This window comes from Primulina huaijiensis, chromosome 8 (assembly GCF_012295235.1).
Source record: "Primulina huaijiensis isolate GDHJ02 chromosome 8, ASM1229523v2, whole genome shotgun sequence".
NCBI classification, from domain to species: Eukaryota; Viridiplantae; Streptophyta; class Magnoliopsida; order Lamiales; family Gesneriaceae; genus Primulina; species Primulina huaijiensis.
Window position 1 is genome coordinate 295484 of NC_133313.1, and position 26600 is coordinate 322083.

The following is a 26600-nucleotide window of genomic DNA, read 5'->3' on the forward strand; positions in this document are numbered from 1 at the left end:
ATCACTTGAAATTGGTGATCTCTGAATTCCAATAAATCTTTTCAATGTTGCATCAACACTTTCAAATGAAGTCACATCATATTGTTCAACAGATCTTATTTGTTTTTTTTAAAATCTATATGGATCATCATCAACACTTTTTATAGGTATATATAATGAGCATAATACTTTAGAAACAAAATAACAAGTTTTGTTATCATCAACATTAAGGTTGTTAGAGTTTCTAAACCCAACACCAGATCTAAGAAGGCTGCTGAGGAACCTGTTGTGTGTACTGTTGCTCCAGAACAATCTCAGAGTCTTTCAGTTCAAGAAGAAGCAGTCTCTGTCAGAAGTCAACTAATGTTACAAGAAATTGCACCATCTAGGAAAAACGATCATCAACTGAAAAGAAAGCTAAATCTCTTTGCAAAAATATTACAAGAAGTCATATTAAAGAACATGTATTCATTATTTATTTGATCATATCAAGGATAATAATCGTACACAAAATTCTTCTGTTTAGTTCGTATAAGCTGTGAACAAGGAATTCTACTGCTCTAAGTTTCTCAGTTTCAGTTCCACTAAAAGTTTCAGTTAGGCAGTGTTAACTCCTACTGAAATAGGTAATTTCAAATCACTTATAATTATCAAAGTCTTTTAGTACAAACCTTCGTTCAAGAAGAAGGGGCGACATAGAAGTATTGGAATCTCCGAACATCCATAAATAATCACGCGTTCATTTACTATTAAATTTATTTTCTATTAACCACCCAATCGAATAGCCATTTGTTCAAACCAGTTTCAATAAGCCTACTTCCGCACAGTTCACATATTGACTTGCTGATAACTCTAATGACAAGAAGAAAGTTTCAGCATTGTTAACATTATCGAAACAATTCGAAGAAAATTTATTCACCCCCTCTAAATTTCTAATCCCGATCCTGACATATAATTTTCAATTTTGTTATTCGCGTAATGTTTATGTTATTCATGGACGTTAATTTACTCAACTTAAAAATTGGCACAAAAACTCCTATGAGCTAAAAGTAGACTTAAAAATTGGCACAAAAACTTTCATGAGATTGTTTAATGTGTCAATTTTGTGAAACAAGTCTCTTATCCAACATGACCCATTAAATTTTTTTTTTTTTCACTCTGTCAATGGACCGAGTTGACCTGTCTCATAAATATAAATTCAGGAGATCCACAGAAGACCTACTAAAAATTGGAGAGCTGTAAAATTTTGAACAAAGATGTAAACTTCGTTTTCTTTTGATTTATTTTAAAATATATTAATTAATAGAAAAAGATAAATCAAACAAAAAGACATCAAAAAAATAAAGATAGAGTTCATAAATCAAACAAAAGGAAAAAAGAGACAAATCAAACAAAAATAATTATTGTTAAAATAAAGATAAGGATATAGTTCATGTTGGGGTTAATCGTGCATGAGTGAGAGTAGTACTGAGATAGTGACCTCCTGAGAAGTTCTGATGTGTCATGCTACTGACGTTGCGCACCTTGATCTGGTTGGCAGAAAAAAATGACGTCAAGTCTTAATGGGTAATATTGTCTCTACTAGAGACATTACCGAAAGTAGAGAAAGGGAAAGAATGGTTTCTAAGGGATATAAGACAACACTAACAGATAGACACGCATCTCCTCGGACACATGGAGTGTAAATTTCAATAAAAAAAAATGGAGGCTAAATTTATTTTTCTTCAATTTATTTTAAAATTTATTAATACAACAAACAAATAAAAGACATGTATTTATTAATATTATTTAACAAAAATAAGGACAAACATGTAAATCAACCAATTCTATTAGAGTTTTTAAATTTATTATTCGTTATTTACGTTATTCATAAATGTTCATTTATTCAACTTAATTAAAAATGAAAATTGGTACAAAAACTCAACGAGACTGTTTGACGTGCCAATTTTGAAACGAATCTCCTATTCGACACGAATCACGAAAAAACATTGTTTTTCACTACGAAAATGGACCCACGAAAGACCTACTAAAAAATTGGAGAACTAAAAAATTTTCAACAAGAGTGTAAAATTCATTTTCCTTCAATTTATTTAAAATTAATTAGTTAATGGAAAAAGATAAATCAAACAAACAAATGGAAGCTTAGTTTCATTTTTATTCAATTTATTTTTGAATCCATTAATAAATAAAAATAAACAAACAAAAAAAAATATTGTTTTTCACTCCAGAAATGGGCCCACGAAAAGAAATATAAATTTTTGAATAAGAGTGTAAACTTCATTTTACTTCTATTTATTTAAAATTTATTAATTAATGGAAAAAGAGAAATCAAACAAAAGATAGAGGTTAAATTCCATTTTCTTCAATTTATTTTTAAATTTCATTCCAAAGAAATGAATGCTAAATTTTATTTTTCTTCAATTTATTTTAAAATTCATTAATAAATGATAACAAACAAACAAAGAGACATATATTTATTATTATTATTATTATTATTATTATTATTATTATTATTATTATTATTATTATTATTATTATTATTATTTAATGCAGATAAAAAAATACATGTAAATGCACAATTCAAAGTCATATTTTTATAGTAGTATAGATATAGATATAGATATAGATATAGGTATAGATACGTGTAAATTCACAAAGTTTTATTAGAGTTTTCAAATTTATTAATCGCGTAATGTTTATGTTATTCATGGACATTAAATTATTCAAATTAAAAATTGACACAAAAACTTTTATGAGCTAAAAGTAGACTTAAAAATTGATACAAAACTCTTAGAAGACTGTTTCATGTGTCAATCTAATGAAACGAGTATCTTATCCAACCCGATCTGTGAGAAAACATTTTTTTTCACTCTGTAAATGGACCGAGTCGACCTGTATCATAAATATAAATCCATGAGATTCTGTCACAGAAGACCTATTAGAAAATTGGAGAGCTGTAAAATTTTGAACTAGAGTGTAAACTCCATTTTCCTTCAATTTATTTTAAAATCTATAAATTAATAGAAAAAGATAAATCAAACAAATGATATCCAAAAAAATAAAGATAGAATTCATAAATCAAACAAAAGGAAAAAAAGATACAAATCAAACAAACGTAATTATTTTTAAAATAAGGGTAATGATATAGTTCATGTTGTGGTTAAACATGCATGAGTGAGAGTAGTACTGAGGTGAATGACTTTTTGGGAAGTTCTCGTACGTCAAGCTTCTAGCGTTCTGCAGTTTGGATAGGTGGCGGACCGTAAAAGAGTGACGTCAGAACTTAACGGATAATGCTAGCTGTCTCTGCTGGGTACACCACTGGTAGGGAAATAATAAGACTGATATCTAAGGGATATGAGACAACACTAGCTGATAGACATGCGCCTCTCGGACTCATGGACCTAATGGCTCGACTCATTAACAACCAAGTAGGTGCACTCTGCACTGCCACGAGCATAAGAAAATAAAGTTGCGTCTTGGCTAAAAACTAGAGTGTAAATTTTCTTATTCTTATATTTATTTTAAATTACATTAAAGATATATTTTTTTAAAAAAAATAGAGTGTAAATTTCATTAAAAAAATGAGAGACTAAATTCTATATTTTTTTTCAATTTATTTTAAAATCCATTAATACCCGAAAAAACAAACAAAAAAAACATGTATTTTTTAATATTATTTAATGAAAATAAGGACATACGAGTAAATTCACATAATTATATTATAGTTTTTAAATTTTTTATTCGTGTATTATTTATGTTATTCATTAATGTAATTTACTCAACTTAAAAATTAAAAATTGATAAAAAAAAAAAAAACTCCAACGAGGTAGTTTCATATGTCAATTTTGAAACGGGTCTCGTATCCTACCCGAATTATGAAAAACATTGTTTTTCACTCTGAAAATAGACCATCGGAAGACCTACTCAAAAATTGGAGAACTATATATTTTTGAGCATAAGTGTAACTTCATTTTCCTTGGATTTATTTAAAATTCCTTAATTAATAGAAAAGGAGAAATCAATACATTAATAGATAAAAACAAAAAAATAAACTAACAAAGAGACATGTATTATTATTATTATTATTTAATGAAAATAAAGAAATACATGTAAATTTACAATTAAAAAGTTATATATTTATAGTAGCAAGTATAGATAATAGATATATAACACATAATTATCGAACATATATATTTGTAGTGAATGATTAGTTTCATAGGCAATTCTTTTACCAGTTCAAATTAAATTGTGGAAGAGACCAAAAATATATACCAAGTCTAAGTCTTTTTTTTTTTTTTAAAGTTTAATGTAAATTATAAATAATGACTTTGATAAAATATTATGTTTAATATATAATTGGAACGTCCTTAGTAAAACATAACGTGCGAGCTAGCTAGGTATCTCAAGTCATTTTTCCTTAATGATTGAGAAACTTGGATGAGGTAAATCCGGCAGTCATAGTTGATAAAATATTTTGATACCTTTGCCTTAGATTTCTATTACATAATTTTATTGATAATTATAATTATATTTGTCAACATACTCCTATAAATATAATCCATTTGATTTATATATATTTATGTTATGGTTGAGATTTAGGCCTAACTCAACCCCAAAAACTAATTCAAGAGGGAAAATTGTCTAAGTCTACATATGCAACTCCCAAGAGCTATATCCAATCGATGTGATACATCGTAACAGACCCAACTAGAGTATGGAGACATTAACGTGTAACACAACTATGAACAGTACAACACATAACGGTAAGTCTTGGCTTTAATATATATCATGATAAGATTGAGATTTTAACCTAACTCAACCTAAAAAACTAACTCAAAGGAAGAGAATTGTCTAAATTCATATATACAACTTTCAAGAATTTTTTTATTCAATACGAGACATCTTAATAATTTATTCGAAATCAATTTGCATCGTATAACAATTAGACGTGGTACATAAATCTTATTTATATATCATACCCTACACGTTCACGTAACGTGTGGGAAGGAAGTAGTGATCGAAATAAGATGAATTATTTATCAAGTCGGTGGTTTGTCCCTTTCATCCATATTTAGTTATCTTTTAAATTAAATAAATTATTCTTATTAACAAACAAGCTCTTCTATCCTCCAAACGGTACTTCTACTTCTAAAATATACTATTACATATTAAAAAATTTTTTCCAAAGAATTGACTTTAACTATCAATAAACAAATTTGGGTTAGTAATTGTATAAAAATAGCTCAAAACCAAAACATTGAATAAGTTATTTGAAATTTTATTTATTTTTTTAATCAAAAACTTTTTCAGTACGAGATGCAGATTTCTTCATGGTAATGAGATTTTTACAATGAAAACCAAGCTAGTGCTGCAGTAAAGCACCCATTCAGTCTTCCCCATAAATAAAGACCTATGCTCTCCATTATACCAAACAAAACCATTGGCTCTATCTTCATCGTCTTTGCCATTCGTAAAAGTGTCCTTTTGCTTTTACTATACAATGGCTGGAGAAAGGGAAGGACCGGCGATAGGAATCGATTTGGGTACCACTTATTCATGCGTAGCGGTGTGGCACCATGGTGACGTGGAGATCATACCCAATGATGAGGGCAATCGTATTACTCCTTCTTATGTAGCTTTCAATGAAACCGAATGTCTCATTGGCCATGCCGCCGAGAATGTCGTCGACATTAACCCCGCTAACACTATTTTTGGTGAGACTTTGTACATATCATTCACCTTGTTTGTTTCATCTTGATGATGTGTTTGGATTCTAATGTTCGATCTTATTTGTACTTTTTGTCCCATTATATTGAAACTCAGTTTGCAGATCTTGAGTATATAGCTAGGCTAACTTGTTTTTGTAGAAAACATGCTAGTTTTGCGTTCACTGCCAGGGAATGTGATTTTGCAAAGCTTTTGGAATGTAATATGTACCACTATGATAATTATTTGGATCTTTCGCTGCTCTCATATCCATCTTTCCGTTATTTTGTTCACAAGCTATCATATGCTTGAATAATGCTTCTGTTCATATTTATGTCCATGCTAATAGTAATAATATTATATTGTACAATTAGCAGACTGTTGAATTACTAATAGAACAAGAACTGATTGTCGTCTGATGTATTTGGTCGCGGATAGTTTTATTCTCATGGTTTCTCGATGGATAATTCTTCTACAATATATATATATACATATTTTACTTTGCAGATGCTAAAAGATTGATTGGTAGGAGATTTAGCGACCCTTTGGTCCAGAAAGATTCGATGCTTTGGCCATTTAAAGTCATCTCGAGTCACGATGATAAGCCCATGATTGTGGTTACGTACAAAGGTGAAGAGATACAATTTGCTGCCGAACAGATTTCTTCCATGCTCCTCACCAAGATGAAGGAGATCGCAGAAGTTTTTCTTGGTTGTGCAGTAAAAAATGCGGTTATTTCCGTACCTGCCTACTTCAACGGTTCCCAGAGGCAGTTGATCAAGGAGGCGGGAACCATTGCTGGGCTCAATATCTTACGTCTCATTGCTGAACCAACTGCCGCAGCGATTGCATATGGTCTCCAAAAAAAATATAGCAACACGAGCCCAATAAACGTACTTGTTTTTGACCTTGGTGGCGGTAACTTGGATGTGTCTGTTCTCACCATCGAGAATAGTATCTTTCAGGTCAAGGCTGTTGCTGGCGACACACACCTTGGAGGAGAAGATTTTGACAATAGAATGGTCGACTATTTTGTTGAAGAAGTCAAGAGAAAGCACAAAAAGGACATAAGCGGCAACCCCCGCACATTAAGAAGGTTGAGAACTGCTTGTGAGAGAGCCAAGAGAAATCTGTCTTTTATGGCACATACAACTATTGCTTTTGAACATTTGTATGATGGAATCGATTTTGAATATAAACTAACCCGATAAATATTTGAGGAGCTCAACATGTACTTGTTCGAGGAATGCATTGGCCATGTAGACAAGTGTTTGAAGGATGCCCAGATCGATCAGGAAAGTATCCACGACGTGGTGCTAGTTGGTGGATCCACTAGAATTCCTATGATTCAACAACTGCTTAAAGATTTCTTTAATGGTAAGGAGCTGTGCAAGAGCATTCACCCCGATGAGGCTGTAGCATCTGGTGCAGCAATTCAAGCAGCGATTCTGAGTGGCCATAGCGAGATTAGTGACATTGCACTATGCGATGTCGCACCTCTATCTCTTGGTGTGATGACTTTAGGTGGTGAAATGGAAGTCGTTATCCCAAGAAACACCCCAATTCCTACCAAAATAAAGAAAAGATTGAACAAGGGGATTGACCGAAAGAAAGTACGTTTCTCAGTGTACCAAGGAGAGAGTCATGAAAGAACAAGAGGTGACAATACTCTCTTAGGTGAATTCGTTCTCTCTGCCCAGAGAAATGTTTCTTGTCTAAATGTATGCTTCGACATTGATGCTAACGGTATCTTGAATGTTTCCGCTGAAGAAAAAGATAGCCGGAAAAAACGCATCATTAACAAAGTTGAAGGCTGGTTGCATAAGAAAAAGATTGACAGACCGGTTGAAGAAGCTAGCTCGTAAATATACATCAAGATGATGATGATAACGAGTACGAAGAATTAGGAATTGAATGCTCTAAAAAATATATATGCTTGTAATATAAAAAATAATTTTTAACAAATGGAAAAAAAATCAAAGATTTTCTTGCATCGAAGTATCTTTCTCTTGTACCATCTGGTTAGTGATCATGGTGATTGGTTTGAGTTCCAATTTCTTTATTTTGTAATAATTTTGAAGATATATTTTAAATTATGTGTCTTATAAGATTACATTTGGGTGTAATAATTATTCATGATCAATCGAAATGTGGTGCTTGAGCTACGGTACTATTTAAAAAACTTGAGTTCCACTGTTACCACTAGTTATATGTTTTGGTAAAACGCTTGATGCATAGAAAAAAACATGGTAATTATTACATGAAAATTTTAATGTAGATAACATATAACAATTCTATATGTCTCTAATCTCAAAACTTAATCTTCACTTAAATAAGCTAAAGTAATTTAATTGCTAGTGTGAAAGAAAAAAAATTATGTTAGAAAATTTAGTTTCGGTGTTTTAATAAAAAGATTACAACTGAATTCGAGCAGAACCGAAATCAGTAACCTAACTAATCGCTAGTCCAAACTGATTTCCAGCGTAAAAATCAACTTATCAAACTGATTTAGAGACTTCTGATTTAATTCAAATCGACCGGATATCACTTTAAACAAGATCGATACAAAGATCTTTTCGATCAGTGATTAAGGATAAGAACCTAAAGTCATATAGCTTTTTGTTTATACCGATCAGTGTTAAGGATCAGAGTGACAGTCTTTATCAGAAGTCAACTGATACCAAAAAAGACAATGAATCAGCAAAAAGTCCATTTGCAGTCATGAAACGATATTTTTTGTACAAGTTACCATTGAAGATTGATATAATTTATGGGATCAGTTGAACCAGCCAGATACAACAGTCCTTGACTGAAAACAAAAGCCAAATCTCTTAGTAAACATATTACAAGTCAGATTAAAGAAGAAACACACACTGATTCGTTATTTATCTGGTCATTTCATGTATCATATTGGTGCACAAAATTCTTCATTTAATTCAGATAAGCGGTGAGCAAGGAACTTTATTGCTCTAAGTCTTTAGTTTCAGTTTCACTAAGAGTTATGCAGTGTTAAGTCCTAGTTGAAGTGGGTAATTTCAAATCACTTGTAATTACCAAAGTCTTTTAAGACAAACATTCTTTAAGGAAGAAAGAGTGACGTAGGAGTATTGAAGTCTCCGAACATCCATAAACATTTCTGCATTCATTTATCATTCAGTTTATCTTCTCTTAACCACTCAGCTGGATAGTCTTTTATTCAAATCAATTTCAACAAGTCTTCTTCTGCACAATTCACACCGATAGACTTGCTGAAGACTCTATCGACAAGAAGAAAGTGTGTGCTTGGATATTGACATAAGTGGAATCTTAATTGTATCAGCTGAAGATAAAACAAGCCATAAGAAAAACAACACGACAATCAGCGGTGTTGAGGGCACGCTGTCCAGAGATGAGATTGAGAGAATGCTGGATGACGGCGAAAGATTTTTGGTAGAAGATGAGGAGCTTAAAAAGAAATTTGAGGCGAAAAATTAACTGAATAATTATGTGTACAACACTAGGGCTGAACGCAGTAACGGGCAAACTACGTCTACCAGGTAAACCACATTAGACAAAGTTTTTGTGACAGACTCACTCAAGAAAGTGTTGGTAGGGAATAGAAGATGTGACTAACCTACTCCACCAACTTGGATATCCTCTCCGGGGCAAATATTTCGTTGCCGGCACCTAAATAATTTAAGAGATAATTGTATATACTACCATGTGAAATATCGAGATTGTTGAAAACATCTTATGAAAAATATGAGTTATGAAGTTCTCGTGATTTCAAACCTTGGGCACACACATAGCGAAATAGATATTGATAATTTAGTCTATCATATGGGTGTGCAAGAAATTGTTTGCAATCACTAAAAAACGGCTTTTGGCTTTAAAAAATCAATTTGTTGTGTTTCTTAAACCTATATTATGTGTTGTTTTGTGCTTAATTTAATTGAAATCTAGAAGCTAATTCTGCTTCTAAAAAAGGAATTCTATTAACTAGGTAGTATTAGATATCAAATACTAACCACTTCTAATTTCTATATGTAGCCATTTTTCATAATATATAATTTATTCAGAAACCGTTGTCATATAAATTATAAATCAGAGGTAAACCATATTCCACACCATTTCATGTTGTTCATTATAAGACTCACCTAAAAGTTATTTTAAACACCTTATTTGATATTACGGAACTCTTTTAAATTAAAATATAACATATATTATTGAAAGTTAAACATCCGAAAATAACGTAGCATTTACAATGGAATTAAACCTTAATCAAATTCTTCAATCCTAGGAGCAGTGCTATTGGAATACATATTTGCAAGGATGGGTTCGCAGATGCTCTCTACTTCTTTCATTTTATCCTTTAAATCATTTTCTTCGGCGAGTTGGTTGCTTTCCAACCAGCCAGTGGCCAGCTTAATCGCAAGCTCAACCTTCTTCTTCTCTGAATATGTCAATTTGAAAGAAAAATTCATGTCGTTTTCCATTTTACTTTTTACATGATAAACATAATTTTCCAGAGCATTCTTGGCCTCAGCTTTCCTTCTATGTTGCTCATCTTCGGCCTTGAATAACTCCGCCTCTCGCAACATTCTCTCGATCTCTTCGGTAGATAACCTACCTTTGTCATTGATAATTGTCATGTTGTTTTTATTCCCAGTTGTTAGATCTTCAGCAGAGACATTCAAGATCCCATTAGCATCGATATCAAAGCGAATGTTTATTTTGGATGCACCCCTCGGAGCAGGTGGAATGCCGGTGAGCTCAAATTTGCCCAACAAATTGTTATCGGTTGTTCTCGCCCTCTCTCCCTCGAACACTTGGATCGACACGGATCTTTGGTTGTCCGAACATGTCACGAATCTATTCTCCTTATTGGTAGGAATAGCAGTGTTTCTTGGTATTACCACGCTCATAACATCTCCTTCGATCTGCACGCCAAGGGACAGAGGCGTGACTTCGCATAACAATATGTCTTGAACCTCTGTGTTGCCCTGGCCAGTTAAAATTGCTGCTTGGGTTGCTGCACCAGAAGCGATGGCCTCGTCAGGATGAATGCTTTTGCACAAATCCTTGCCATTAAAGAAATCTTGCAGCATTTGTTGAACCTTTGGGATTCTAGTTGATCCGCCGACAAGAACCACGTCATGAATACTTGTCTTGTCCATCTCGGCATCATCCAAACACTCTTTAACATGTTTAATGCATTTATAAAATAAATCCATGTTGAGTTCCTCGAATTTTGCACGAGTTATTTTGTAGTCAAAATCGATTCCATCATACAAGCAATCGATTCCGATGGTCGTTTCAGTTGCGGAAGATAGATTCTTCTTTGCCCTCTCACAAGATGTCCTCAACCTCCTCAATGCTCGGGGGTCCATTCTAATATCCTTTTTGTGTCTTCTCTTGAACTCTTGAACACAATGACTAACTATCCTGTTGTCGAAATCCTCTCCTCCAAGGTGGGTGTCACCAGCAATAGCCTTGACCTTAAACGCACTATTCACCATAGTGAGAAGCGACACATCAAAGGTGCCACCCCCGAGATCGAAAATAAGCACATTTTTGTTTTCATTAGAGTAGCTTAACTTTTTGTCGAGACCATATGCAATGGCTGCAGCAGTTGGTTCGACAATGATACGCAAGACATTAAGCCCAGAAATGGTTCCAGCATCCTTGGTTGCCTGCCTCTGGGAATCATTGAAGTAGGCCGGCACTGTGATAACTGCGTTTTTTACTGTTAATCCAAGAAAAGCTTCTGCGGTTTCTTTCATCTTGGTGAGAACCATCGAAGAAATCTCTTCGGCCACAAACTTTTTCTCCTGGCCTCTGTAGTTAACCACAATCATGGGTTTATCATCAGGGCCAGCAATTACCTTGAAAGGCCAGAGTTCCATATCACCCTGGACCAAAGGGTCTCTAAATCTCCGACCAATCAACCTCTTAGCATCTGCAAAATTAATTATGCACCAAAACACTGTAAATTTATCATTGAAACCGTTAGAAACATGAGATCAGAGGTATAAACAAATGAGAGTAAATCACCAAAAATGGTGTTGGTTGGGTTCATGGCAACAAGATTCTTGGCGGGACCGCCAATGAGACGCTCGGTTTCACCGAATGCTACATAGGAAGGCGTTGTGCGGTTGCCCTGATCATTGGGTATGATCTCAGCGCGATCATGCCTCCACACGTACGGCTACGCATGAATAAGTTGTTCCCAAATCAATTCCAATAGCTGGTGCTTGGATTTTTCCGGCCATGGATTATTTGCTGTAGTGCACGCAGTGAAAAGCTTAATGGATAAGTAGATTATGGAGAGTGTGGGGAGAATATTAAGAATCAGGAGAAATTTCTGAGCAAATGCTTGGATTTTTCAATGGAAGAAGAAGAGGCATACACAAACAAACATGGAAAAAATATTTACTTTTAGGAAAAAGTGATGTTTTGAAATACAAGGAAAAAGGTCGTAGAGTTATATTTAGATCATGCAGTCACGCAACTTTGCAAAATCAATATTTTTAGAAAACATCTAATTATTTGTTTTTTGTAATGCTAGCTTGTGTATGTTGATACTTGAAAGGGATTAATTTCCAAGTTCATGAGTTTAAAATAATTGATACATAATTAATAAATAATTGGCCGAGTATCCGACAAATAATGCGGCGGAGTTTGCATACGATAAGACAAACTCCGGCCGGCTGTCACATTTTAAAGTTTGCTAATCTAATTTATTGAGCTTATGCATTTCATTTTATCTCGTAAGTGAAATGTTAAAAGTCGATGGTGATTTGATTCTTTCACCAATATTGATTATTTGGATAAATATAAATCTGACTAAAAATGCTTCAATTCTTGATAGAGCGTCTTATATATCCACGTCTTCATATTAATACATTTATCCGAATTAAACCCTATAATTGGTACAAAGTCAAGTTCTCACGGATTCGATTCTCTTTTAAACAATAATGGTTCTTACTAGGAGAACGATCATAACGTGACGTTTTGATTGTTGTATGTTTTAAAATGTTTTATTATATCTTTATCATCAATTATAACTTTTGATAAGCGTCAAATGTTGGATGCTACATATTGTACTAAAAATCATATTTGTTTTACTTTCAAAATTAAACAGAAATTTCGATGAGCACAATAGAATAATTATTTTGCACAATATGATAATATTGTTGATGAACACAAGAGAATAATTATTTGTAAACTGTAAATTTCAACAGGTAACTAATACCAATTAGGTTACTGTAGAAAAAATAAAAACGATGAGAAGTTTTGATTTTAAAAAAATATATGCACACATTAGCAACGAATATTGGATTGTCGTTTTTTGAAGACGACGAACGCGTTTTCTTCTGTGCAAAGTCGTCGAATTCATAGAAAATATTTTTGTATTGTACGATATGAAATGTTGCAAGAAACCATCTTATTCTATTCTCATGATAAAAGAAAGTAATAGAGTCCATTCCAGCCCCTTGCTAAACAAAACCCTAGATTCTTAAACTTACCACTCCTAGTTTCCTCATAGCTGGAGAAAGCGAATTAAGGACCGGCGATCGGAATCGATTTGGGTACCACTGATTCATGCATAGCCGTGTGGTAGCGGGATCGTGTTGAGATTGTTGGATAAATGAAAAGAGAAGAAGAGGAAGAGTGAGGAGTTGTAACGGGAAGTGGGTTGTCTCAAATGTGACTTGTTCCACATTGAGTCAATAACCAAATAAAGTCTCCCTAACAAGCTCCAAGTTGAGACAAGGGTTTGGGCGCCAAGGGGTACCAGAAGTTTTTAGACGGGGGAAGACGCTAATAGGTTGTGTCTCGGTAAACTAAACACGCGCGCGCGCATCGGCGCGGTGCGGTGAGGTGTGGTGTGGTCTTTTGACCGTATTATTCTTTTTGGACAAAATTTATTTGAAAATAATTTTGTTGACAGCATCTACACACGAAACCGAAACAGAAACCAGCGTGCATTCACAGAAGATGCCGCGCATATGCGCGCCCAGAATCCGCGCACATGCGCGAGATTCACAGAAGATGCCGCGCATATGCGTGCCAGAATCCGCGCACATGCGCGAGCCTTACTGTTATCATCGCATATGGGCAGAACAAGGCGCGCCTAAGGACGCGCATATGCGTGAGCCTTTCTGGAATTCTGCGCTGGTTCTGAAAACATGCGCGTCCCTTGGCTATGTTGGCATCTGTTCTTGATCACTTTTGCATCAACCAATGTGTTCCTTCACTAGAGTAGTGACTCTTCTTTGCATCCGGTCTGGAAAGGCTTGTCTTTTCAACGCAACCGATGATTGTTTATAAATAAATCCAATCAGCCCATTTCGAAAGTTGCTGGTCATTTTGCACTGCATTGCTTCTTGCCATTTTGCTGCATTCATCATTTCGAAATACTTGGAAGTTCAAGCATACGCTTGTTCGCTGATATCCAGAAACTGTTGTGTTGCATCTTCTGGATTAAGTCGTTGTATTTTGGGGACGATTGCTTGCGACGTATAGCATTTTGATACGGGCAATTTCGTCTTGCGGAAAAAAGTTTTCCTTGCCTCGACTTAACATTGTTGCTGCTCCTTTTCAGAAACGAGTATCATATAGATAACAGAGATCATATCAAGGCAACCGCATCACGCCTTCAATGATTCCAAGCCACTCATGATCTATTCGAATCACATAAAAACTCGTTTAATGAGGCTCGTTAAGATAAATGAATGAAACTCAAGTTTTATAATATTTCGACTCGTTAGTTCGTGAACATATTCTTTAATAAGCTTATGAGTCGCTCTTAGATAAAAATAATAATAGTTTTGATATTTGATTTATAGATTGTACTTTTATTTATGAAAAATATAAAAAAAAATCTATTAAATTTATTTATTAGAAATAAATTAAAATTTTTAATAAGAATATTATATTTTTCTAAATATATAATTTAGTTTTTAATGAATTTAATAAATATTTAAATTTATAATTTATATTTATTAAGTTCGTTTAAATTCGATAAAAATTTGGATAAGCTCGCCACTGATGAATATATTAGCTAAATAAATCTCGAGCTCGACTCGATTATAAACGATCTAAATTCAAACATTCAAAAGTTCGGCTCGGCTACAGCCATCATAGATGAACTAGACAAAATTTCTAGTAGCTCTAATGAAAAATGTGTTTATTTTTTACCTTTGCGGTGGCACTTTTGATGTTTCTCTTCTCACGATGGTGAAAGGGCGAAGAGGAATCTGTCCTTCATGGAACATACAACTATTGGAATTGATTGTTTCTACGAAGGAATTGATTTTATAATATAATCTAACCCGTAAAAATTTTGAGGAGCTCAACATGGATTTGTTTGAGAAATGCATTGGCCATGTGGAGAATTGTTTGTAGGATGCTAAGATGGACAAGAAAAGCATATACTATTAGAGTAGATATTTTGTAGGTCAACAGTTGGTTAAGGAATTTATTGACTCACTTGTAATAAACAATCTTTATTTTAATATAATTTACATTTTATGGTTTCGTTTTACTTTATCTGTATACCAATGCAATCTACATATATAAAGACATTGATTATATTTTAATACAAATGAATCGTAATTCGATCTTGAAACTCATTTGTAAATACTGTATATTCTAAATTCGTTCATAGTCGATTCAGCCGCCTAAAAACAAAGATGAAGGCCGCTTGAGTTTGAGACTAGCATCCGTGATGTTGTGTACCGTGTTTCATGGTAAAAGTATAGAGATGTCCAATCATACAGATGTGTAATCATATGATGATTGTACCGAACAACACTCTCTCAGACTTTCTAAGTGGTTATCATTCATCGAGAGAAAAGTTTGTGGTTGTGATTGTACCTTATTAGTCCTTGCGACCAGGTACAACACTGAGGCTCTACATACTAAGATTGTACTTTGACTCGTTTATCGACTCCTAAGGGTCATAAGGTGGTGAGGTTGGGTGCAATTGCGACATGTGTAGGAGCCAGTGCATTGTAGTTGAGAATTCGTCGCTTACATACCGGTGTAGATATCCTATGTGATCTAACGAAATAGTGGTGCATGAAATCTCTAGAAAGAATGTAAGATGTAAATTAGGGACAAGGGTTCTCTTGTTGTACACACGATGACACTACGAATATATGATGATTGTATTACATAGCTATCAAATCTAATATACAGCCCTCAATGAACCAATGGTTGCAGATTCGATCTGGATATATGAGATGAAGAGACCGTACTGTACGTTAATAATGATCGATTAGTTCTTGCAGGCACTATCAATGATACTTAAGGAATCATATGGCGATGCTACTAGATACTCTTACCATGATTCGATGGGTTTAATCAGATTTTGATTTCTGACATTCTCATGATCAAATGTTGGTGCATTGTATGTGACAAATAAGGGAAAGTCTGAATAAAGAAAAATGTTCTGAATCACAAAGATTTGTGAACCCACAGTTAGCTGTGTCTTTGAACCATTAGTGCTGGATCATTTGTTCTCGTTGAGATAATAAATTCAAGGAGTTGAATTTATATAAAATTATAAGATAGTAAATTCAAGGAGTTGAATTTATGATAATTAAAATTTGGATAGAATAAATTCAAGGAGTTGAATTTATGAACATTGAGAGTTTAAAATATTAAACTCAAAGGCTGAGTTTATAAAATATTAAAATAAATGTAGTGAGAGTATGAATAATGGGTTTGTAAGAGTACAAGTCTAACATGCTAAATAATTAAAGTTCTTAATGGATTTTAATATATTAATTAATTAAATTAGTTGGACTAGACAAAATAATTAACTAATCTCATTAATATTAATTAAGGAACTCCTAACTATAATTAAAAAAAGTAGGTTAATGATTCATTATTTAGAAAGGAGGCCACAAACTCTAAGCCTCCATTCATGCAAATTTTTGAAAACTCTCCTCCACGACACCTCCAAATTTTTGGCCAACTCTAAAAAGTTTAGGGTTTGAGCCTCAACTCAACTTTTGATCTCAAACAATAAAAATTGCTCTAAATTTTCTAGTGCACTAAAAAATTTAGAGGAAGAACAAATATTCTAATCATGGACTTGATTGGAGAAAGAAGGTTTCGATAAGATCGTTCGTAGGGAATACTACAATAGCTATTTCCTCCAATCCCGAAATAGTTTGTGCCAAGTGATTAAAAAATTATAAAGGTATATTCATAAACATCTTATGAATACTTAATTTTATTTAAACCATATGAGTGTCCAAAAAAGTTATTTGAACGTCAAATTAAAAATTTTAAAACTTCTGTTGTGTTTTGGACACGAGAAAACCGATTTCCCAACAGTGATATCAAATCTGGGTTCTTTATATAGTATGGTTTAATTTCATGTTGAGTATTTTATTTTTAACCACACAAGAACATTTTTCAGAAAATTGATGCACCGTTAAAAATTTTGATTTTAATCATAAAAGAAAAAAAATCCGGAACTGCGCGGACATGTGCATGCAATGTGCTTGCCAGCGCCCGATCTGATCGGGCAGCGGGCGGATTAGATCAGGCGGACAGCGCGGGCAAGTACCCGGGAACGTCACCTTGCTAGGTCATTTGCTTGAATTGTTCGGGTCTAGGGTGCGATTTTTCGGTTTTACAAAATTTTGGATAAAATTGATATTTTATGAAAATTTGTTCAATTTTTCCTTAAAATCAAATTTTGGTAAATTAATAATTTTGTTGTAAAAATAAATAATTATAATATGATTTTAATTATTTATGATAAAAATGAGTTTTACAAGAAATCAATTATTATTGAATAAATTGAAAATTAAATAAAAATATGTTTATTTAATTTATTAAATTATTTAATAATTGTTGTGGTTAGTAATAAAATTACTAAATGCATGATTTAATCAATTAATCAAAATTTTTTAATTAATTGATGTTAATATGTGATATTAAATGCATAAAAGATGATCGAGAACCTTGACTAATGTAATAGGTGACCAAGATAATAATATTTTTTTATTGATATCTGAAAACAAAGCAATAAAATTAAATTAATTCTCAGAACTTGTACAAAGAAAGATTTGCTACGACATTCAATAATGTTGTGTAGTTGAGCCTAAAAAAGAGGGACATCATATTTTAATGATAATACTTGTCTATGTTGGAATAGAGTCAGAGATAAAAAAAATGATAAAATTAATCTCTAAAGTGATACGAGACAACATCAATAATAATACATGCCCCTTTCCTAGAGCCATGGGATAATAGCATGATTGGCACTAACTAGATGCAACCCCTCATATGCATCTGTTGCTCAGCCGTGTCACAAATATAAGAAATATAGTTACACTTTGTGTAACAACTATAACTTTTGACCTAACAATAATTTCCAAAAAACCATATTTTATATTTTACGAAAATATTGTTATTTTAAGTGTGCATATGTGAGAACATATTAGTGGATACGAGGCACTCTCCTAATACCAATATTTAGGAGGAGACTCAAAAGGTATATTAAGCCCTAAGGCCATAACCAACTTTTTCGATACCATATTTTATCGTTGAGAGAGTTAATAAAAATTCGGTTAAATCGAATTAATTGATCAAACATAATTATTTAAAAAATTTGCTCTTTATTTTAAAAAAAGTTCGGTCAAATTGGCTGTGTTTCAATCATTGTTATATAAAAATCCGGTTAAATCGAATTAATCGATTTTTTTTTTAAATTAAAAGTTAATTTCTTTATAGGGCGAGAATATTGTTGGGTTTGGGCTTACTTATAGGCCCAAGATCGATCTTCTGTGTTATCTATTTGTTTGATGCATCTCTTGCCCTAGCTTTTGGAAGGCAACTCCGACGAGTAAATCGACAACACAACAAAGGACGCAGGTTCTCTCTCTCTTTTTTTCCATTTCTTATCTTCAATTTCTGCTGGAACATCCTTGAACCCAAATCTTCAGCTAGAATGGCTTTAGCGATCGAAAATTCCTCTCACCGTGTATATGAGCGAGCCTCGCGATCAAATTTTGTGCTAGAGGTAGCTCAAAAAAACAAAGAATTATTATGTGCAGGTTCTTTTCTATACTTCGGAGGCCAGAGGCGTTCTTGTGATGTTTTTCATGTTCTTAGGTTTGCAATTTCAACAAACTAAATTCCATTCATCTTTACTTCTGCTTGGGATATCATATTTTAAGTGCCAATTGCAAGCATTTTACAGCGTTTTTCTCCATTTTCACCGTTTCTTCATGTTTAATGATAGTTGTTGGTATTTTTTTGGTGAGCATTTATTGTTTTTTCCTTGATCGATAATGGTTGTTAGATTAGCTTAAATTAAAGGGATTGAAAAAACATAATTTCAAGTCGTATTAATTCATTCCTTCCAACGCTCAAAGATTTGGGGAACTTGCAATAAGATCCGTGTTCTGGTTTTGCTTTGTGCTTCTGTATATTTCCTTGTCAAAAACATAATTTTCAGTATTTTCTCAAAGAAAGGGTTTTTTTTGGTCAAATCTTACCTGTAATATTTTACTCGTGTAAAAGATGATATTCTTGAAAGTTTTGTTTTTCATCGGAAAGCATTTGAGTAGAGCCCGGATTTTCTACTGAAAATAATACCCCAAACAAGAAGTTGGATGTTTTTATTTATTTTGAAAAATCTTATTAATGAAAAAAACTGAACCTTACTTTTTTTAAGGACCCAACATATACGGTTTGACTCAGGGTACAAAATCTCAGGTACAGCGCTGGTCTCAAATTCTGTTTATTGTGTGACAAGTTCTTGAACGTAAGGAAATATGGCAGAGAACACTGAAATTGAGGACCAGGTTGATCTTGATGATAACTATACTGAAGAGGATGAAGAACACATGGAAGATGAAGGAACTGGTGAAGGTGGTGAAGAAAATGGTGAAGAGCTCCAGGACACTACAAGTGATGATGGTAGGAAGGATCCTTCCCCCTTCCATTCACTGGGGAATGATCTAAGTGATAATAGCATCAAGCCTGAGGAAGATGTAGAAAACTCTGATCAAGATCACGAGAATATAAAGCATGCGCAACTTCTTGCTCTTCCTCCGCACGGTTCTGAAATTTTCATAGGAGGACTTTCTCGTGATGTTTCTGAAGATGACTTAATGGAACTTTGCGAACCANTTTTGTTGTAAAAATAAATAATTATAATATGATTTTAATTATTTATGATAAAAATGAGTTTTACAAGAAATCAATTATTATTGAATAAATTGAAAATTAAATAAAAATATGTTTATTTAATTTATTAAATTATTTAATAATTGTTGTGGTTAGTAATAAAATTACTAAATGCATGATTTAATCAATTAATCAAAATTTTTTAATTAATTGATGTTAATATGTGATATTAAATGCATAAAAGATGATCGAGAACCTTGACTAATGTAATAGGTGACCAAGATAATAATATTTTTTTATTGATATCTGAAAACAAAGCAATAAAATTAAATTAATTCTCAGAACTTGTACAAAGAAAGATTTGCTACGACATTCAATAATGTTGTGTAGTTGAGCCTAAAAAAGAGGGACATCATATTTTAATGATAATACTTATCTATGTTGGGATAGAGCCAGAGATAAAAAAAATGATAAAATTAATCTCTAAAGTGATACGAGACAACATCAATAATAATACATGCCCCTTTCCTAGAGCCATGGGATAATAGCATGATTGGCACTAACTAGATGCAACCCCTCATATGCATCTGTTGCTCAGCCGTGTCACAAATATAAGAAATATAGTTACACTTTGTGTAACAACTATAACTTTTGACCTAATAATAATTTCCAAAAAACCATATTTTATATTTTACGAAAATATTGTTATTTTAAGTGTGCATATGTGAGAACATATTAGTGGATACGAGGCACTCTCCTAATACCAATATTTAGGAGGAGACTCAAAAGGTATATTAAGCCCTAAGGTCATAACCAACTTTTTCGATACCATATTTTGTCGTTGAGAGGGTTAATAAAAATTCGGTTAAATCGAATTAATTGATCAAACATAATTATTTAAAAAATTTGCTCTTTATTTTAAAAAAAGTTCGGTCAAATTGGCTGTGTTTCAATCATTGTTATATAAAAATCCGGTTAAATCGAATTAATCGATTTTTTTTTTAAATTAAAAGTTAATTTCTTTATAGGGCGAGAATATTGTTGGGTTTGGGCTTACTTATAGGCCCAAGATCGATCTTCTGTGTTATCTATTTGTTTGATGCATCTCTTGCCCTAGCTTTTGGAAGGCAACTCCGACGAGTAAATCGACAACACAACAAAGGACACAGGTTCTCTCTCTCTTTTTTTCCATTTCTTATCTTCAATTTCTGCTGGAACATCCTTGAACCCAAATCTTCAGCTAGAATGGCTTTAGCGATCGAAAATTCCTCACACCGTGTATATGAGCGAGCCTCGCGATCAAATTTTGTGCTAGAGGTAGCTCAAAAAAACAAAGAATTATTATGTGCAGGTTCTTTTCTATACTTCGGAGGCCAGAGGCTCTTGTGATGTTTTTCATGTTCTTAGGTTTGCAATTTCAACAAACTAAATTCCATTCATCTTTACTTCTGCTTGGGATATCATATTTTAAGTGCCAATTGCAAGCATTTTACAGCGTTTTTCTCCATTTTCACCGTTTCTTCATGTTTAATGATAGTTGTTGGTATTTTTTTGGTGAGCATTTATTGTTTTTTCCTTGATCGATAATGGTTGTTAGATTAGCTTAAATTAAAGGGATTGAAAAAACATAATTTCAAGTCGTATTAATTCATTCCTTCCAACGCTCAAAGATTTGGGGAACTTGCAATAAGATCCGTGTTCTGGTTTTGCTTTGTGCTTCTGTATATTTCCTTGTCAAAAACATAATTTTCAGTATTTTCTCAAAGAAAGGGTTTTTTTTGGTCAAATCTTACCTGTAATATTTTACTCGTGTAAAAGATGATATTCTTGAAAGTTTTGTTTTTCATCGGAAAGCATTTGAGTAGAGCCCGGATTTTCTACTGAAAATAATACCCCAAACAAGAAGTTGGATGTTTTTATTTATTTTGAAAAATCTTATTAATGAAAAAAACTGAACCTTACTTTTTTTAAGGACCCAACATATACGGTTTGACTCAGGGTACAAAATCTCAGGTACAGCGCTGGTCTCAAATTCTGTTTATTGTGTGACAAGTTCTTGAACGTAAGGAAATATGGCAGAGAACACTGAAATTGAGGACCAGGTTGATCTTGATGATAACTATACTGAAGAGGATGAAGAACCCATGGAAGATGAAGGAACTGGTGAAGGTGGTGAAGAAAATGGTGAAGAGCTCCAGGACACTACAAGTGATGATGGTAGGAAGGATCCTTCCCCCTTCCATTCACTGGGGAATGATCTAAGTGATAATAGCATCAAGCCTGAGGAAGATGTAGAAAACTCTGATCAAGATCACGAGAATATAAAGCATGCGCAACTTCTTGCTCTTCCTCCGCACGGTTCTGAAATTTTCATAGGAGGACTTTCTCGTGATGTTTCTGAAGATGACTTAATGGAACTTTGCGAACCATTTGGTGATGTTTTCGAGGTCAGTAATTTTGCATCTAAAACTTTTGTGGGTTGATAATTATGCTATTTTCTATTCGACATATTTCTAATTTGTCTTAATGCTTCATAAAATGGCAGATTAGAGTAATGAAAAATAGAGATACTGGTGAGAGCAAGGGCTTTGCTTTTGTCACCTTCAAAAGAAAAGATGAAGCACAGAAGGCCATTGAAAAATTATGTAGCAAAGAATTTAAGGTAGAATTGGAGACTTTTATCTTTAATCTTTTGGATTCGTTTTTGTGATGTAAGTTTGCCATACTAGTTCTAGTTTGTGGTTTAGTTCTACTTTCTTAACTGTCATTTGTTTTTTACTGCAGGGAAGAACATTACGATGTTCACTGTCTGAAACTAAATACAGATTGTTTATTGGTAACGTACCTAAAGGTTGTACGGATGATGAGTTCAGAAAAATCATTGAAGTCACTGGTCCTGGTGCAGAAACCATAGAACTTATTAAGGTCTAATATGAAATTTTTAATGATTAAAAAAATTATCAACATGTGCCAATTTGTAAAGGAAAATTTATTTTCTTATGACCTACGTTTATTTGCAGGATCCTCAAAACCCAACTCGTAATCGAGGTTTTGCCTTTGTGGAATATTATAACAATGCTTGTGCTGATTATTCTAGGCAAAAATTGTCCGCTGTAAGTTTTAAGCTGGAAGGCAATACACCAACTGTCACATGGGCGGATCCAAAGATTACTCCGGATCATTCTTCTGCTGCCGCTGCTCAGGTATCACCTGAAATGTGTAACAATGCACCATGTATTATAGTTTGAATTATTGAATCTGATACTCTTTGGACTTATTGTGGTGCAAAGGATTTTCTGTGCTTTTGATGTCTGAACTCTAAATATTGAAAGTTGTTACTTTTGTGCTGTAGTGTATTTTCTGTCATTTATTGAAACAATTGCCCTTTATATTTCAGAGAGTAATTGAAGATGGATTTAGTTATGGTGTGATTACAGAATAAGCTTCATGTTGAACCAACACTAGATGAGGCATGTAAATAAGTCGGCGGGATACAAAAAGCTGTTTAGCTTATGGTGAAACTATTTCTTGTGTGATGACTGAATACACTCCATCTCAAACCAATGTTAGACGAGGCATGCAAATAAATCGGGTGGGACTCAAAAAGTTGGTTTAGCTTGTGGTGAAACTAGTTTTGATCAAAGTATACCTGCGGTACATAATTGGATTTATTATGAGCTAATGGGAACTATGTTGTGGTTGATATAATTATATTCATTTTAGATTGGATACTGCAATGGACCCCATCATTGAATTATCACTGTATAATTGTTAGCTAATTCTGACGAAGCATTATGCATGTTATGCTTTGACGTGTTCTTTTCCCAACATGCTTTCTTAGTATCATATATTTAGTGGGCCGTGTCTCTTTCTCTTGGGTAAATCTGTTACTGATTTTGATTGAGGGGGAAAAGCCTGTGGCTTGATTCTCTTGCCAAAATGTTTTCAACCCTTCGTCAAATCGTGATCTCAAGTTTTAGCCGGGAAGGTGCTCCTGTTCACTTTTCCTCTTAACCCTAAAGCAAAGTTTTTATCTTCTCTCTCATAAGTCCATGGTTGTGCACCTATACTGCTACTCTTGAAGTTTATTATGGTATTACTACATGCTTTTCTATGCACTCGAAAATTAAACTATTTATAATCTCTTTTGAAAATAGTCCAATGATTGTGCATTTAAAATAACTTTTATAGAAATTATTATTTTTCAAGATTTCACCGTTCATCTTATGCAAGGCAGATTCTGATGATGTGAAATAACCACATTACTGAATGCCATCAATAAGCCGATTAGGGACAATACACTCATTGTCTCCAGTATCAGTACATGACAAAACATGTATTTTGATTCTTTTAGGGTACATTTTGTGGATTAATGGGATGTTGACGTGATTGATGTTTTGAGTATTGATGATTTTGAGGTGATTGGTTAAACACTGGTAAAAGATAGTTAATCAACTGATTTGTCCATTTTTGTCCAGCAGTGCTATGAGTTTTGCAAAGTTTCTTCTCTCTTATGTTTGAATTAATTTACTTATTTATCTGTCTGAGTAGTGGAAAAAAAATCTGAACTTCGATGGTTTACATCCTGTTGAAAAAATTATTTCAATATCCTTAATTGTTTTTCAGGTCAAGGCTCTTTATGTTAAGAATATACCTGAAAATACGCCAACTGAACAATTGAAGGAAATCTTTGAGCACCACGGGGAGGTCATTAAGGTTGTTATGCCACCTGCCAAAAGTGGTGGGAAAAGAGACTTTGGATTTGTTCACTATGCGGAAAGGTCGAGTGCTTTGAAAGCTATCAAAGAGTCGGAGAAGTATGAAATTAATGGTATGCTCTAACATACTTCTTATCTACGGGAAATTGGCTATGAAGATCACTACGAATAAGAAAAGTTGATTGCTGTTTTTGATGTAATTCTTATCTGAGCAGTCATCGGTTGGATGAAAGTAATCAATTTTTTTATTGGAATTATATGATCAGAAATTATGAAATTTGCATATGCTCTACCATGCTTATGATTTACTCAAATTTAGCTTCATTGCTTAATAAGCATAGGATGGAGTTGAATTATCTATGAACAAACTCATCACGAGCAATCTCTGGTTTGATCGACATATATGAATCTCGTATCAGCCTTTGACCTTATTACAAGCTTGTAAGTTCAGAGTTTGATGCCCATGATATATTTCTAATCCCTTGATGGGAGATATGGGCTTGAACTTAAAATGAATATCTTCAGTGTGATTGGACCTTCATTGCTATTTCTTGTCAGTCCTAAATTTTATATGTAGAATTTTGCCCGTTGCCGTTATTTTTTATAGATGCTAGATTTTTTAACCTATATTTTACATAAAAAAGTAGTTAATTTCATTTTAGATGCTTAATATATATGGTAAAACACCTTACACTAACACGCGAAGAGACACTGAGATGCCCCGTGGTGTAATTTTCGTAGATACGAACTCCTCTGGTTCATCCATTTGTTTTAAGATCTTTTTGACCCCATTATTTAGAAACCTATATTGATTTGTTTAAAATACAGGCCAGGTGTTGGAAGTTGTTCTTGCAAAGCCTCAGACTGAGAAGAAGTCGGATGCAGCCACTCCTCATAATCCCTCACCGGTTCCTAACTACATTCCTCATCAAGGATATACTGGTGGTATAGCCATGAACCCTTATGCCTCAATGACTTCTGGATTTCAGCAGGTAGTTACCAAACCTTTTGTTTGCATTCTTTTGTTTTACCCTGGATGACTTGCTTCTAATAAGTTTGAATACCTCATAAGCCTATGATTTACGGGAGGGGACCTATGCCGGCAGGAATGCAGATGGTGCCAATGGTCTTACCTGATGGTCGGATTGGATATTTTCTGTAAGTTTTCTCATGTGTGGACTTTCATGTGGTAGGCAAACAGCTTCCCTTCCCCATAATCAGTTATCCGTGTTTTTGCAGCCAGCAGCCTGGTGTAATGATGCCACCAGCTGTGAGACCTAGGAGGAATGATAGGAGTAATAGTGGCGGCGGAGGACCTGGCAGTAGTAATGATGATAGTAGTCGAAATAGACGGTACAGACCGTACTAGAGGTGAGGGCATATTGGTTTATGGCACTTTGCCTCTTACAGCGATGGGAAAAACTGTAATGATAGAAGTTTAGTGATTAGAAAACTATGGTAGAGCAAACTTTTGTTGGGAGAGGTTTACTGTCTCTCCGTTTGAAATTGTGCACTATCGATATTCATGTCTATTGTACTTGTTTCTTTGCGGAAACAAATAGAAAAAAATAATGACTCACTGTGTGTTTTTTAAATATTTTAAAAAATAGTCAGTTTCATATATATATTGAAATGCCTGGAAATGCCTGAAGAGTGCTTTTTCAAAACAATACACACGGCAGGGCCTTTTCTAGAACTGCCTAAACAAAATATTGAGCACATCTTATTAGCCAATTCAGATGCATTAAACCTTGAAAATTATTATTTTTCCCTTCTGCGAAAACTAAACAAAGCATAAAACCATATATATATAAATAATTAAAAAATAGTAAAAATCACAAAAACACAAAAATATATTTGTATCAATAAAATGAATATTTTCAGAAATAGAAACTAACAAATAAATTAATTATAATATGAAAAATTACTAAAAAACAATAACAAATAAATTAATGTATTTTCGTGTCATTTACCTAATTTGGAGTTTATCGGATATAAAAAAAAACTATGACAATAAAAACCACCAATTGCATGATACTACTTTTTTTTTTTTTT

General features: G+C 33.4%; 3 protein-coding genes and 2 pseudogenes across 4 annotated transcripts; 4 read left to right on the forward strand and 1 right to left on the reverse strand.

Annotated features, from left to right (window-relative positions):
- Positions 1–5482: 5482 nt before the first annotated feature.
- Positions 5483–7424, forward strand: LOC140982439 (heat shock cognate 70 kDa protein-like). Its single transcript, XM_073448941.1, has 2 exons — positions 5483–5696; positions 6196–7424. Exons 1-2 carry the CDS (start codon positions 5483–5485, stop codon positions 6897–6899), a joined length of 918 nt encoding a protein of 305 aa, XP_073305042.1. The 3' UTR covers positions 6900–7424.
- Positions 6918–9228, forward strand: LOC140982879 (heat shock cognate 70 kDa protein-like; annotated as a pseudogene).
- A 716-nt stretch (positions 9229–9944) lies between these two features.
- On the reverse strand, positions 9945–11978 carry LOC140982880 (heat shock cognate 70 kDa protein-like; annotated as a pseudogene).
- A 6485-nt stretch (positions 11979–18463) lies between these two features.
- Positions 18464–19841, forward strand: LOC140982881 (uncharacterized). The gene is made up of 2 exons (XM_073449656.1): positions 18464–18807; positions 19480–19841. The coding sequence occupies exons 1-2, from the start codon at positions 18789–18791 to the stop codon at positions 19839–19841; spliced, it is 381 nt and encodes a 126-aa protein (XP_073305757.1). The 5' UTR covers positions 18464–18788.
- Positions 19842–21899: 2058 nt separating this feature from the next.
- Positions 21900–26124, forward strand: LOC140982437 (heterogeneous nuclear ribonucleoprotein Q-like). 2 transcript variants are annotated; one of them, XM_073448939.1, is made up of 8 exons: positions 21900–22274; positions 22373–22489; positions 22612–22752; positions 22848–23030; positions 24454–24658; positions 25374–25537; positions 25618–25703; positions 25785–26124. In XM_073448939.1, the coding sequence occupies exons 1-8, from the start codon at positions 21900–21902 to the stop codon at positions 25912–25914; spliced, it is 1401 nt and encodes a 466-aa protein (XP_073305040.1). In that variant the 3' UTR covers positions 25915–26124. The 2 variants fall into 2 exon arrangements, with proteins under 2 accessions (XP_073305040.1, XP_073305041.1); XM_073448940.1 differs by having other exon boundaries at positions 25652–25703.
- The last annotated feature ends 476 nt before the right edge of the window (positions 26125–26600 follow it).